Source organism: Cryptococcus neoformans, chromosome 12 (assembly GCF_000149385.1).
Source record: "Cryptococcus neoformans var. neoformans B-3501A chromosome 12, whole genome shotgun sequence".
Classification (NCBI taxonomy): domain Eukaryota; kingdom Fungi; phylum Basidiomycota; class Tremellomycetes; order Tremellales; family Cryptococcaceae; genus Cryptococcus; species Cryptococcus deneoformans.
In genome coordinates, this window is record NC_009188.1 from 339,934 (window position 1) to 352,568 (window position 12,635).

At 48.8% G+C, this 12,635-nt stretch overlaps 4 protein-coding genes across 4 annotated transcripts; 2 read left to right on the forward strand and 2 right to left on the reverse strand.

The window, feature by feature from the left end:
• Nucleotides 1-1,184: 1,184 nt before the first annotated feature.
• On the reverse strand, nt 1,185-2,059 carry CNBL1110 (hypothetical protein; the record flags this gene model as incomplete). Its single annotated transcript, XM_767403.1, has 6 exons — nt 1,185-1,186; nt 1,244-1,460; nt 1,524-1,627; nt 1,701-1,779; nt 1,990-2,001; nt 2,051-2,059. Coding segments are annotated over 6 exons (423 nt in total).
• Nucleotides 2,060-2,380: 321 nt separating this feature from the next.
• Nucleotides 2,381-3,781, forward strand: CNBL1120 (hypothetical protein; the record flags this gene model as incomplete). Its single annotated transcript, XM_767404.1, has 4 exons — nt 2,381-3,080; nt 3,130-3,178; nt 3,230-3,626; nt 3,680-3,781. The coding sequence occupies 4 exons, from the start codon at nt 2,381-2,383 to the stop codon at nt 3,779-3,781; spliced, it is 1,248 nt and encodes a 415-aa protein (XP_772497.1).
• Nucleotides 3,782-4,284: 503 nt separating this feature from the next.
• On the forward strand, nt 4,285-8,883 carry CNBL1130 (hypothetical protein; the record flags this gene model as incomplete). Its single annotated transcript, XM_767405.1, has 5 exons — nt 4,285-4,301; nt 4,349-4,568; nt 4,625-7,912; nt 7,964-8,061; nt 8,112-8,883. The coding sequence occupies 5 exons, from the start codon at nt 4,285-4,287 to the stop codon at nt 8,881-8,883; spliced, it is 4,395 nt and encodes a 1,464-aa protein (XP_772498.1).
• A 568-nt stretch (nt 8,884-9,451) lies between these two features.
• On the reverse strand, nt 9,452-10,863 carry CNBL1140 (hypothetical protein; the record flags this gene model as incomplete). Its single annotated transcript, XM_767406.1, has 6 exons — nt 9,452-9,610; nt 9,667-9,786; nt 9,842-10,187; nt 10,245-10,567; nt 10,641-10,685; nt 10,750-10,863. The coding sequence occupies 6 exons, from the start codon at nt 10,861-10,863 to the stop codon at nt 9,452-9,454; spliced, it is 1,107 nt and encodes a 368-aa protein (XP_772499.1).
• Nucleotides 10,864-12,635: the final 1,772 nt, after the last annotated feature.

The following is a 12,635-nucleotide window of genomic DNA, read 5'->3' on the forward strand; positions in this document are numbered from 1 at the left end:
AGCTGGAGAGTCCGCGGACATCAGAGTGAAAAACAGGCACTTACAGCAGTGCGCCAGCTTCCTAACATGTGATTTCAGCTACGATCACCCATCCTTCTCCTCAGCGCTTTAGCTGACTTTATTTCCCTCCTGCAGCAGCACTAGCTCTTAGAACGTCCAGAACAGCCTTGCCTCCTGCGCGTAACGCTTCTTTTCTTGAAAACTCGAGAGAAGCCCTTTCCTCTGCCCATGCTGCCAAATCTTGCGCTGTAGGTTCCTTCTTTTCTAACTGCTCATTTGCAGGCAAGATTGGGAGGGCGCCGAACAGCTGGGACTGGGATGAACCAAGGAGGCCTAATAACAGCTGGGTATCTAAACTAATTTTAGCACGATGATTCATGAGATGTGGGAGAAAAGACGTACACTCGAGGTACAACCCCTCCAATCTACCGATTCCCTCACCATCCCCGAACACACCCTTCTCAACATTATCGATCTCCTTCAACAGCTCTTCCATCCTTCCCAAAACCCCATCCGCCTGTTCCAAGCTCCTCAACAAGCCTGTGCCATCGTTCTCTGCAGGTAAAGCCGCGTTTGTGGCCTCGGTCGAATTGAGAAGAGCAAGTTGGGAAAACGGAATATTGGAAGTAGGACCTTGAGACAAGTTGGACGGTGTGAGGCCAAAGCTAAAGTTGGGAGAGATGCCCATAGTCCCTAAATTGGGTGTGTTACCTGTTCCACCACCGTTGGATCCGGGAGCGAGCGTGGTCGAAGCCAATGCAGATGCTACGAATTGAGATAGCGGAGAAGGAGCAAAGGTTGCAGGGTTAGAAGTGGAATTGGAAGGGGACGGATAGGTGAGCTGAGGGATTGGGAAGGGAGACGACATGGTACGCAGAATAACGGTCTTGAAGAATCCGGCAAAATGTGAGCAAAAGAAACAATTATCTATAATTAAGGACGAAAGAACGAAAGAAGCAATAAATAGTGAACAGACACAAACGCTATAGCGCTCGTCATGGATGCAATTACGTAAGTTGAGAGGGTCGCCCAATCCCCTTCTTTCGAATTCCGCACGATGCAGACAACGGCCATGACAGTGTCGATGATATTATGAACCAGATGACATGGAAAAAAGAGAAAGCACGATAAACACTAGATAGTTGGATGCATTCCTTATATACACAAAAAACCACGCCAACCGTCTCTGCATAGGCCATCAGTGGCTGTCTTTTCAAACATGGGTGCAGAGCAAAGGGCTTACAGATGTCATCAATGTCAGCCTCCTCGAATTCAATACCACCCTCCTCGTCCTCCTCGCCACCAGCCTCCTGGTTCTCCACAAGCTGGAAGTCCTTCAACTCTCCATAGGTCTTGAGGTTACGAGCTTCGTCAGGAGTGTATCGGTGGATAACATCAGCACGGTCGTCCTGGAAATCTCGGAGAGAGAGGAGGATGATGTCGCCGACAACAATCCAAACCTATATTGAAGGTAATGAAGTGAGCATAAAAAGGAAGAGCCGAGATAGATGGGGAAAACGTACCTTCTTCCTCATTTGGCCTCGGATTTGAGCAAGACGAGACTCGCCATCCTGACACTTGGCTTCTAATCTACCGTTACCAAGCATTTTGACAACCTGAGCGTATTCTACAAGTATTGATTTAGCACTGGATAAAGAAGACAGTCTGGTCTGGCAGCAAAATGATGGAAAATGACCCACCCTGACCGTCTTCCTTGAAGATCAATTCTCGCTTGTTCTCACCGTCTTCCTTCTTTCCTCGTCGGTTGTTTTTGCCACCCTGCGAGATTCATTTACCAAGGAGAAAATGAGTTTTCGACAATCGAAGCGAGTCGTGTTGATAATGTGGGTGGATAAATGTCGAAAGTTGATATTGATATATCACAGATGCAGCAGCGATATGATGAGATTTAAGAAGAGCAGGCATGTACCATGGTCAGCTCTAGATCTACCAATATTACTTTTAATAATCAAGTGAAGCACGACAAACCTTTCCCTTGTTCTGCAGAAACCCATTAGCTTCGCCCAATCCGCTGACATCCAAAACTCACCTTGGGCATTTTGATAGACCTATGTCTGTGTCTTAAGTACTAAAAAGTGATGTCGCTGCCTCTTTTTCAAGTCGGCAGGGTCTTTTATAGGTATAGCAGATGGAGTGAAAGTGTTACACAAGGAGTGACGAAAAGAGGGTGGCGGAACAAAGACCGGCCAAATCGTTTTTCGCGTGCCTATATCCCAACAAATCTGCGTGACTTCTGCAGCCCGCCTACCCTTGCTCGGGATTATTTCATTTGCCATTGAACCGGTGATAATGGTTAATCAAAGCTCCAGTTATTCATTTCGAGTAGTTGACAGCGACAACCTTAGTCACGTATCTACTGATGCCTCCAGCAGCATCCCCTCCCTCCCCACATGCTTCTCTAAGGCCCAGACCGACTATCGCAGATGTCCCTATAGCACCAAGGAGAAGGCTTCGTGATGGCTCTCGGGCCGGCAGTGTAAGCAGCGGAAGAAGCAATGGCGCAAGCAGAAGCGGTAGTAGAGAGTCTAGCCGCTCCTCGTCATCAAGAGTAGCGTTACTGGTTCCAGCGACCACTGTAACAACCCCTTCGGTAGTAGCAAGTGGCGCTCCATCACGAAGTCAATCAAGGGCTGCTCAAGAACCGATCGAGATCAGCGAAAGCGAAAGTGAGAATGGTAATGGGAGTGGTGATAGTATCGTGGCTATTTCGCCTCAGGCCGTAAGTCGAGGACAGACGCTCGCAAATGTACATTCTCGTCGGATTACACGCAGCGCAGTTACCAGTCGGAGCGGTACACACGAGAGAAGGACCAATCAGTCAACGCCGGTTTTAGTTCACGAAGACTCGTTATCTTCCTCCGACGAATACGGTCCACGATATACCACCCAAGAGAAGGGAAAAGGAAGAGCTGTACCATCATCGATCCCTATTGAGATTTCGTCCGATGAGGAAGACGAACTTTTGGGTCTTCAAAGTGTAAAGGCAAAAAGTGTGGAGACTGAAAAGGAGAATGAAGGAACCGGGTTGGATGAGAGCAGCGCCTTGGGGACTGGTTATCGTATGTCAAACGTTTGGAGATGCGAATATGATTTGACCGACATGTTCAGATTGCCCTATTTGCTTTAACGCTCCGAATCCCGCTATCTTGACACCATGGTATATTTCTTTCTCTTAGATCTCTGTAATAAACTAACTGTCTGCCAACAGTGGACACATTTTATGTGCTGGGTGCTTACACTCTTCCCTACTCGCCGCTATCCGACGGAATCCCAATCCTTACCCCAACCCATTTGCCAGTTTACCTCATCGTGGTCGCAGTCGGGGTCGTACTCGAGGCTCGACTCCCACACGCAGAGGGCACGGCTTTTCCAGAGTCAAAGAGGAGCAACCCACTCATTGGACAGCTGATATGCTACGCCAGACGTACATGGATCAAAAGATTGCAGAGATGGAGCAGGGACTGCTGCAGCAGAAGTGGCCTGAGGAAGAAAGAGACGCGGCAATAGCGGGTATGATTGAGGAGATGGAAGATGTACAAGTGAAAGAGGTGTTGAACGGTTTATGGAGTGTGGATGGAAAGTGGGTTGTTGAAGGAGAGTGCCCTGTAAGTTAATCGTCACATATTGGAAGAGGCCAGGTTCTGATTGTATCGTCTAGGTGTGCCGAAAGGCTCTTGCTGGAGGGTATGGGCCGCCGAATTCTGGCATAGGAGGAGTCATCCCATTACAAGTCAGGCTGTCTACTGCACTTCAGCGATAAGCTGGCGATAACTAATGACCGATGAACGATCACGAAGTTCAAATCTCTCTGCGGTATTTCACCATGTTCTTTCACGAAATTTCATTCATCATGTACCTACTATGTAGCAAGTTGCATAGGCCGTCAGCCTTTTTATTCACGCTGTAAATATATTAGACCATTAGCTTGCATGATGCATAAGAGATAACGTAGGGTTTGTCGGGATATGGAGCGATAAAAGAGATAAAACGCCGTAACGCCGGAAGAAATCGGAGTGGAGGCATGAGGACGGTTGCCGAAAAGTTGAGCATGCGTCTTCGGCAGATGGGCAAGAAAAGATTGAGTTGAGTAGGAAAAAGATTACAGATATCGCTGAAAAGTCGTGCAAGCACATCTCCGCCACCGTTGTCTCCCTCCCCCGCTGCACTGCAAGAAAAGAATGACAGCATAGAAGAACCAACACGGATCAGGACAACTTCACTTCACCCCCATTCGACATTCGTTAACACCTTCATCTTGCAGCCATGTTCACAAAAGCAACGTAAGTACTCCCAAACACAGCTCCCAGCTCCAGCTAAATTCCCCTAGTTCCCACCTCCGTCCCTTCATCCGTCTCCCCTCTTCTCATTCCCCTGCCTCTCCAGACCACTTCACCGCCAACCCTTCTCTTTTACACCATCTCCCTCAGCATGGCACGAGTAATTCAGTAATTGTCCAGGGGCAACATTCTGCCCAGGCCGGTGGTGCGTCTGGACATGCTGGACGGACAGGCTATGGTGGCGGCGCAGGTGCCGGTGGAGGATATACCGTGAGTGGGGAAGTCTGCAAAATGCATGGTGGCAAGAAAAGCTGATCAGACGGTAGGGTCACGCGCGAGCTTTCCTCTCTCTCCCTCAAACAGCTTCTTTCGATCCTTCTTCCACCCTCTCTGACGAGCGAAAAAAGGACGCTTCAAGTTCATCCTCTTCAAATACATCTCTACTCCTTAAACACCGTCTGTCCAAGACACCACGAATAGTTCACCTCAATGATTCTGTTCGGGCGCGACGAGCAATTGAAGAACGAAAAGGGGGTAAGGATTTTACGGTCGTTGAGCTCGAAGATGTTCCCAGAATCCACAGACGAGATTCTATCGCCGAATATACCTCTGGCCGATTACCCTTAACGTCTACTTCAACCCGATCACTATCCCGTTCCCATACTTCTTTCGACATTTTCCAGGTCGGTATTCCTCAGCCTCGATCAATAGGCCTTCGTGCTCTTTCGACAACATCTAATGCACCTCGAGCTCTTGAAGCAGAGGATATCGAGGCGGTTGAAGAATTGGAGTTGATGACTCCTCGTGCTGGGCGAGAGGTTAGGACGATCGGTCAGCCCAATCGAGTGTTGATGGACCTTGCTGGACGAGATTTGCCCTCAACAGTCACAGCTGGTTGGCAGTTGGGAGGGATCAGGAGGAATTCCACTGCTGCAGTTGAGCGGCCATCGCTCGACCTCCCTCCTGCTGATCTTTCCAGTATTGCGACTCACGAGCAGAAGGAGGACAAACAGCGTGAAGAGGCGATTCTCCAAGCACTCCGCCAAGCGAAACAGAATGGAAATGCCGAACTCGTGAAAAACCTCATCACCCATTATCGTTCTCCTCGATCGCTTCCACCTTTCTCTCCAGACAGTCTTCCTGGTGTTCCAGAATTGTCAAAGCATTACCCCCTTCCATCCGGTTATTCTATCAGGATTTACAACGCCTGCCTCATTGCGGCTCTTGCGATTCGAAGTCCTGGTCAATCCATCGCGCCAATCCTCGAAATTTACAACGAGCTTTTAGAGAAAGACATGATCCCTGATAGTATGACCTACGGCGCAGTAATCCGAGCTTTGGCTATGAGAGAGCGAGACGTTAGAGGGAGTCAGGAGATCTGGGAACGCCAAAAGACTTGGGGCTTGTGGCGGTCCGAAATTAGTGGAAATCAGACTTGGGATCCTGAAGTAGCGGCTGAAAACGACGCAAACATAGAGGCATACCTCGCCGAAAACAATGTTTTGTCGGCAGTCAGGCTTTTCCGAGCGGCGGCTTTAACAGGCCAGGCTGGGCGATTTGTCGTGTCGATACATGGCACTGTGTTAGACGCTTTGAGCAAACTGGAGAAGCCTGATGTAACTGTGATGGAACAGTTGGTCGAGCACGCCGAGTCCCATGAAGTGCCAGGTATAATATCGCTTTACAAGCACCTTTTCTTGGCCTACGCTAAAATCAAGGACGCTTCTGCTCTTAGTCAAGTATGGAACAAGTACCGAGGTCTGGCCAAGACCGCAAGTCGAGAAGACTGGGCCGCTGCGTGCGGTCAGCGTGAAGCCTATGATGTCAGGATCGAAGGAGCCATGCGGGAGCCTTGGGATATTGTGATAAGTGCTTTCATTGAAGTTGGGGAGTTGAGCAAAGCGTTTGAAGTTTTTGGAGAAATGGCAGAGGTCGCAGAAAAGAAAACTAAGGGTGAGGTGCCGCCTGCCACCCACAGGACGTGCGGTGTACTTGTAACTGCCCTTGCTCGAGCTGGTGAATTCGACCTCGCCTTAGAGTGGTTCAACAGCTTGCAAGCCTCTGCTATTGTTACTCAGAACTCGCCCCATCGACTCACCCTTGAACACACCATTGTCCTTGCAGAACAGCTCCTCCTCAAGGGACGTTGGTTTGACGCTGCTGACGTCGTTATTGGGCTTGGGGGGATTCGTGATGAGTTGGCTCAACCAAGCGCCCAACACAGCCTGCGCACCGTCGCGTGGAAGACTAACTTTGCTCTTATTCACCACGCCGCTCGCTCGATTCCTGAAGAAGCTGCTCGCACGCTCGCCCGTGCGCAGGAAGTACTTGCTGCCGTTCCCATTCAACTCGATCTGCGAACTGTCGTCCTCCACCTTACACTCCTCGCTCAGGCTAGCGATTATACCAATATGATTCGCGTCGTTGATCTCATCTCTGCCCGAAAGCTTCCTGCCAACACCATCCAAAGACTGAATGATGCTTGCGACCAAATCGCTAAGGAAGACATACCCTTCAAGTACCGAATCGAGTTGATCAAGGCATTTGGCCGGCATCACGCTGATTTGACGCCATTCGTGGCGGAGAAGCTCATCCAGGCATATATCTCAGAGAAAGGCAGGCCTGTTGATGAGCGCGATCTGAGCAAGGAATCGCTCTATATTCTTCTCGATGCCTTCACTGTCGTTGAACAAAAGCAAGTAAATGAGGGGGAATATGACGAGGCGCTTGAGCAATTGATGCAGGATCTCGCGGCGACCGACGTCAGTGAGGATATGAAGAATGCGAACTCAAACCAGGCCGTCGGCTATTTAGTGAAAAACGTGATATTCAGGTTCGGTGCTGAGCGCGCTCGATCCATGTTGGGTGCTGTCTTTGGCGAGCAAGAAGCCACTAACTTGGTCCAACCCGTTTCTCCCACTTTTATCCAATCCGAAACTGTCTCTGGGAGTGAACGTCCTTCCGAAGCCGCCTCTCCCAGTCAATCTCATGCCTCTTCGGCTACCTCTGCCCCTGCGCTTTCTTTCTCACAAACGCTTACTTCCTCGATCGAGCGCTTCACTTACCGTAATCCCACCATCACTCCTCTAGAAGCTTACGCACTCCTTCGAGACGGTCTTTCCGTCTCCCAAGTCCCTCGACTCGAAATCATTCTTTCCTTGATGGATCATCTTGCCCGTCGCAACGATGAACCTAAAGTCCGGGAGCTTTACGAGCTGGCCCAGGTTGTACTCAACTCTTTGGTCAGACCAGATGTTCAAGCCCAGAGTTGGTACTCTGCCGAGAACGCTATGCTCATCGCTTGCTGTCACCTTGGTTATCTCGAAGAGGCCGGTCTCCATCGAGCTCGTATTGTCCAAGCTGGCTTCACGCCCAGTGCTGATGCTTATGCTACCATGATTGCCTCTTCAAAAGACACCACCGATGATGCGCTGGTCGCTAGAGAATTATGGGAAGAAGCTCTCGGTATGGGTGTGAAACCTCATCTGTTCTTGTACAACACTGTTATCAGCAAATTAAGTAAGGCCAGGAAGGCGGAAAGTGCGTTGGATCTGTTCATGAGGATGAAGTCCGAAAGGATTAGGCCATCCAGTGTTACTTACGGAGCTGTTATCGTAAGTTTTGCCTTTATATCTGCAGTTTCTTGAACTAACAAAGCGTTCAAGAATGCTTGTTGTCGAGTTGGCGATGCTTTGTCCGCAGAGACTTTGTTCGAGGAAATGACTTCCCAGCCCAATTTCCGACCTCGTGTCCCTCCCTACAAGTAAGACATACTTTTTACGCTTGTTGAGTTTCTGTTGACATCAAATCCAGCACTATGATGCAGTTTTACCTTCAAACCCAACCCAACCGAGAACGTTTCCTCTATTATTATGGTGCCCTTCAACGCGCTCGCGTCCCTCCTTCTGCCCACACCTACAAGCTCCTTATCGACGCCTATGCCACTCTCCCTCCTATTGATATCCCTGCTATGGAGCTCGTATTCGCTCATCTTATTGCCGACAAATCTGTACGAGTTCAAGGGACTCACTGGGCGAGCTTGATCTCCGCATACGGTATTCACGCGGGTGATGCCAAGAGGGCCAAGGAGGTGTTCGACAAGATTCCAGAGAAGGGTGGAGACTACGAAGCAGTTGTATGGGAGGCATGGTTAAATGTGCTCAGTCAGCAAGGTACTATCGAGCAATTAGAGGAGGCTCACACTAGAATGCTTGAGAGTGGTGTACAACCGACGGCTTACGTTTACAATGTTCTCATTAACGGCTATGCCAGAGCTGGTAACATTGGACGTGCCCGTGAGGTCTTTGAGTCCATGGGAGACAGTATCACTGGTGTCGCCGCTCCCAACAACCATCCTGTTCTTCTCACCTCATCTGGCCACGCCAAGCCGTCAACACAGGCTGCGACGACTGGTGTGGTCTACCGAGAACCGTCAACGTACGAATCAATGATTCGAGCGGAGATCACATGTGGAGACCAGCAGAGGGCAGCAGAGGTTTTGCAAAGGATGGAGGAGAGGGGTTACCCAATGGCGGTTTACATGCGGGGCAAGGCAGCATTGGAAGGAGAGCCTCCAAAGTTTTAGATTAGATCATTCACCACTCATATTGGTTCATTCACTTGCATTTATACCCAATTTATAAGATAGCTGTTGGGAAAGGAGAAGTATATAGCTTCAGGAAAGACGTATTTAATATCCAGGGGATTGATGTACGCTAGGCAGAAGATGAACTGATGATGATTTTGCTGCACTTCTTAGACATATGACATTTGCCAGCTAATGTTCAACAGCTCTCAGAGTTAAATAACTATAAATAAAAGTGATTGTCCCTAGCTTCTCACTTACAAAGGGCTGCATCGTAAAGCCATAACTTGAAACCTGTTGGACTCGGCTTACCTATGAAGGCGAGTTGCCATTTCGTTGAATGACAAAAAAAATAAGTTGGAAGTATACGTAGATTCCGGTTACGGGGGGGATGGAAAGGACTGCGATATTGTACCATGCCGCCGGAAAGGAAGAGTACCAATAAAACTGATACATGTTTTCCTTGACTAGCGGGAAATGTCCATGGCAAACTGTGTTTCCCTTCCCGAGGGTTACGCAGCGGTTCTAACATCTAATATGATCTTTATCTTCTTTTATACTTCTATTACTACATCATCCCCACCAAGGCAGACACGCCCATAACACCAGCCAACAACCATCCCAAGGCACTGAAGCGGTGAGTAGACGGGGCAGAGCTGCTGCTAGAGTCGGAGCTGGAATTGGAGGAGCTTCCGTTCGAGTAGACCTTCAAGCTGTTTATCTCAAACTGCAAAAGATGTATATTAGAGGATAGAATGTACGAAAGAAAAGGCGAACACTTACGTATGCAGTGTCGTAGTTGCTAGCGTCGAGCACATAGGTAGTGTAGCAAGTGTCGGAACCAGACAAAGCAGAGCATCCTGTAGAAGCAAGGATGCTAGACTGACCAGCCCAGTCACCGCACTAACATATGGATTAATTTTGGTCCAAAAAAAATGATGGCTGGATATACACTTACAAGAGTAATATCGAAGACAAGAGATTGGTCACCAAAGAATTTGGTAATGTCACAGGTGTCAGTACCCCAATAAGCGCTGGGAGTACCCAAAGTACTAGTGTCGATTTCGTCGTCGGCATTGCTTATAGCATCAGGAATATCGGATCGGCTAAAGAACCAAATGGAAATCCCAGACTCGGCTAGCTCGGTGACGAAGACACCACCTCCGGCGGCAGCAAAGGCGGCTCCATAGGAAGCATTGTTGGTTTCGGTAACGCCACAGCCGGAATTGTCGTTGTCTTCGTAGTAGCATGAAGTGTCGTTGACAATACCAGTGAATGAAGAGCCTGAAGATCCCAAGGAACATCTAACAATGGAGAGTAAGCCACAGGTAGTAACAGAAGATAACCGCATTATTATTTACCCGTCCTCGGTGTGCAAAGCCATTTGGTTAGAGAAACCCATGTTCACACCCTCAATGACATCGATTTCACCTTCCTCAGGCCATGTCGCACCAGCACCATAACTCCAGAATGCAGGCCAGACACTGCATCCATATGGTAAGTGGACGGCATCGAGAACCCATATGGATCCAACAGGGTAACTGTCAGTCGAGGTGATCTTGACAGTATCACGCTTGTAGTTGTACTGAACGGTTGAAGAGTTGTCCACTCGGATGATGGCGCTGCCATCAGACGTCACATATGTGAGCTCGGGAGTGGAAGTGGCTACGGATTTATTGGCAAACTGCGGTCAATTGATCTTAGCAAATGTACCGCTTCGCACAGGCATGACAAGGGAGCTGAGATTGAAAACTCACGATAGCGTCACCGTTGGTGGTATTGTCGTAGTTGCCGTAGTAAGTCTGATTCCAAGCATGTCAATCAACAAGCTCAGCAAGTAAAGCCCATGTTGGAGAATCAGCTCACCCATCGGTCAAAGAAAGAGTCTCCTTGGTACGTCCTGACAAGAGGGGTGGAGGCTTGAACTCCCACGCTCGCCAAAACGAGTCCAAAGACTGTCGCTGCTGTTGATGATATCATTGCCTTGATTCAAATGCGGTCTTTTCCAGTTCTCTTTGGGTTCAAAAGGTGGGTAAGGTATTGTTAGAGGATGATATACAGGCTTGACAAGTTTCAAGGTGTGAGTGAAGATTTATAGAGGCGTCATGTTCTTGTATTGCTTGGCGACTGCCCTCTTATATGAATCATTTCCATACCTGCTTGCACTAGCGCAGCACTCTTGTGTTTTCACCCTTATCGAGTGATGTTTTTGACGTCGACGACGCGACAAGACCGCGGCGGAGTGAATATGCAAACAGAAATTTTTGTGAATAACGTCAGGAAAGTCGAAAGTGACACCGCATCTCCCATCTCCCAAAATTGCCGCAGTTCGAGTGCCCGCCAACCCAGATGAATTGCGATGAATAACCCGGAAAAAGCTGGGATTCCGTGGAGGAATTACTTCGGTTAAAAACAGGATTTTTGCTGCGAATCTCAGGGATTTTTGGAACCCATAAAATGATATTTATTTAGCCCAGAAATGCAACAAGAGACAAAAGATCTGTTAATTAAACGTATATAAGGTGTCCAATAGCGGTATGAGAGCTGCAAAGAAGGTCATCTATGCGGACAGAGAAGGTACTCTCCTTCGCATTCCGAATAGGCCAAAATCTTTGTGGAGGAGAAGGTGGACCCGTTAGTCCAGTGTAGGATAAGGAAAAATCCGTGATTGTATCCAGGAACGGGGCAAGAGATCCCGGAAAAGGTTTCCTTCCTCCCGGACTCCTATGCAGACAGGATAGGACAAAGAAATACACAGGCGGTCCTTATTTAGGGAACATGTAGCAGTACGAGTACTGCAAGGTGCTTCGGCGAGGCCCGAGCTGGAAAGAAAAGCAGCTGTTGGCGGACGGTGGAGGCTTGGTGGTCAATAGGTGGTGCAGGTCAGTGCTTGCTGAATGCTGGTCAGGTTGACGATTTCGAGCCACCTAAATCATCCCCGTGGTCGTCGAAGGTTGCCTCAAGTCTATCTCGCTTTCTCCTGGCAATCCGCTGCAAGACACTGAGGTTTGCTTTTCGAGGTTTACGACTGCTGCTTGCTGTTGATGCAGGATTCAGCTTACTACTTGTTAATACCTAGTGCTGCAAGCGGACATCAAGAATTGACTTTTGGATTCTAACCCCATTTCAATAAAAACGCTATCTGATTTTTTCCATCCGCTGCTAGGACGCGTGAGAAGAGCGAGTGCGCTAAGAGCACCGAGTTATTTATGAGCACAGAGTAAGCTGAGGTGGTTAGCGATATGCAGTACTTCATGGTCATATTATCGAAACAATAGGTTGTAGTCTTGTAGAAAAGAGTTGTTGTTGCCCTTTTATCTCGTGTTCAACGAACAAAGGACTGCTTCGTTAAAATGAGTTGCTGACATCAGGACTTTTGAGAAAGCCAGACGGAATACGGGACAGATCTCCACGATGCACGCATATTCTGGGTTCCTGGGTGATGTAATTTCCGGATCGGGTAGTTTGTGGCACGAACGTGCATGGAGCTGGCTTGTGAGTGGCCACTCAATTTTTTGCTGCCTCCACCGGGGGGGCGACGATGCTCCACTGTAGACGCTGCAATATATACTCTCCGCTACGCCCAGATCCCCCGTCACTCACACGACCATCCCTTCTTGGCCCACCCAGAATAGCTCCCCGCCGCAACAAAAACACGTTCCTTCGAAATCGGGCACACGAGCATCCGTGCATAGAAGCTTCTGAGCGATCGTTGCCAAAACAGCTCCAACTTTTTACGCCAGGAAAACCAT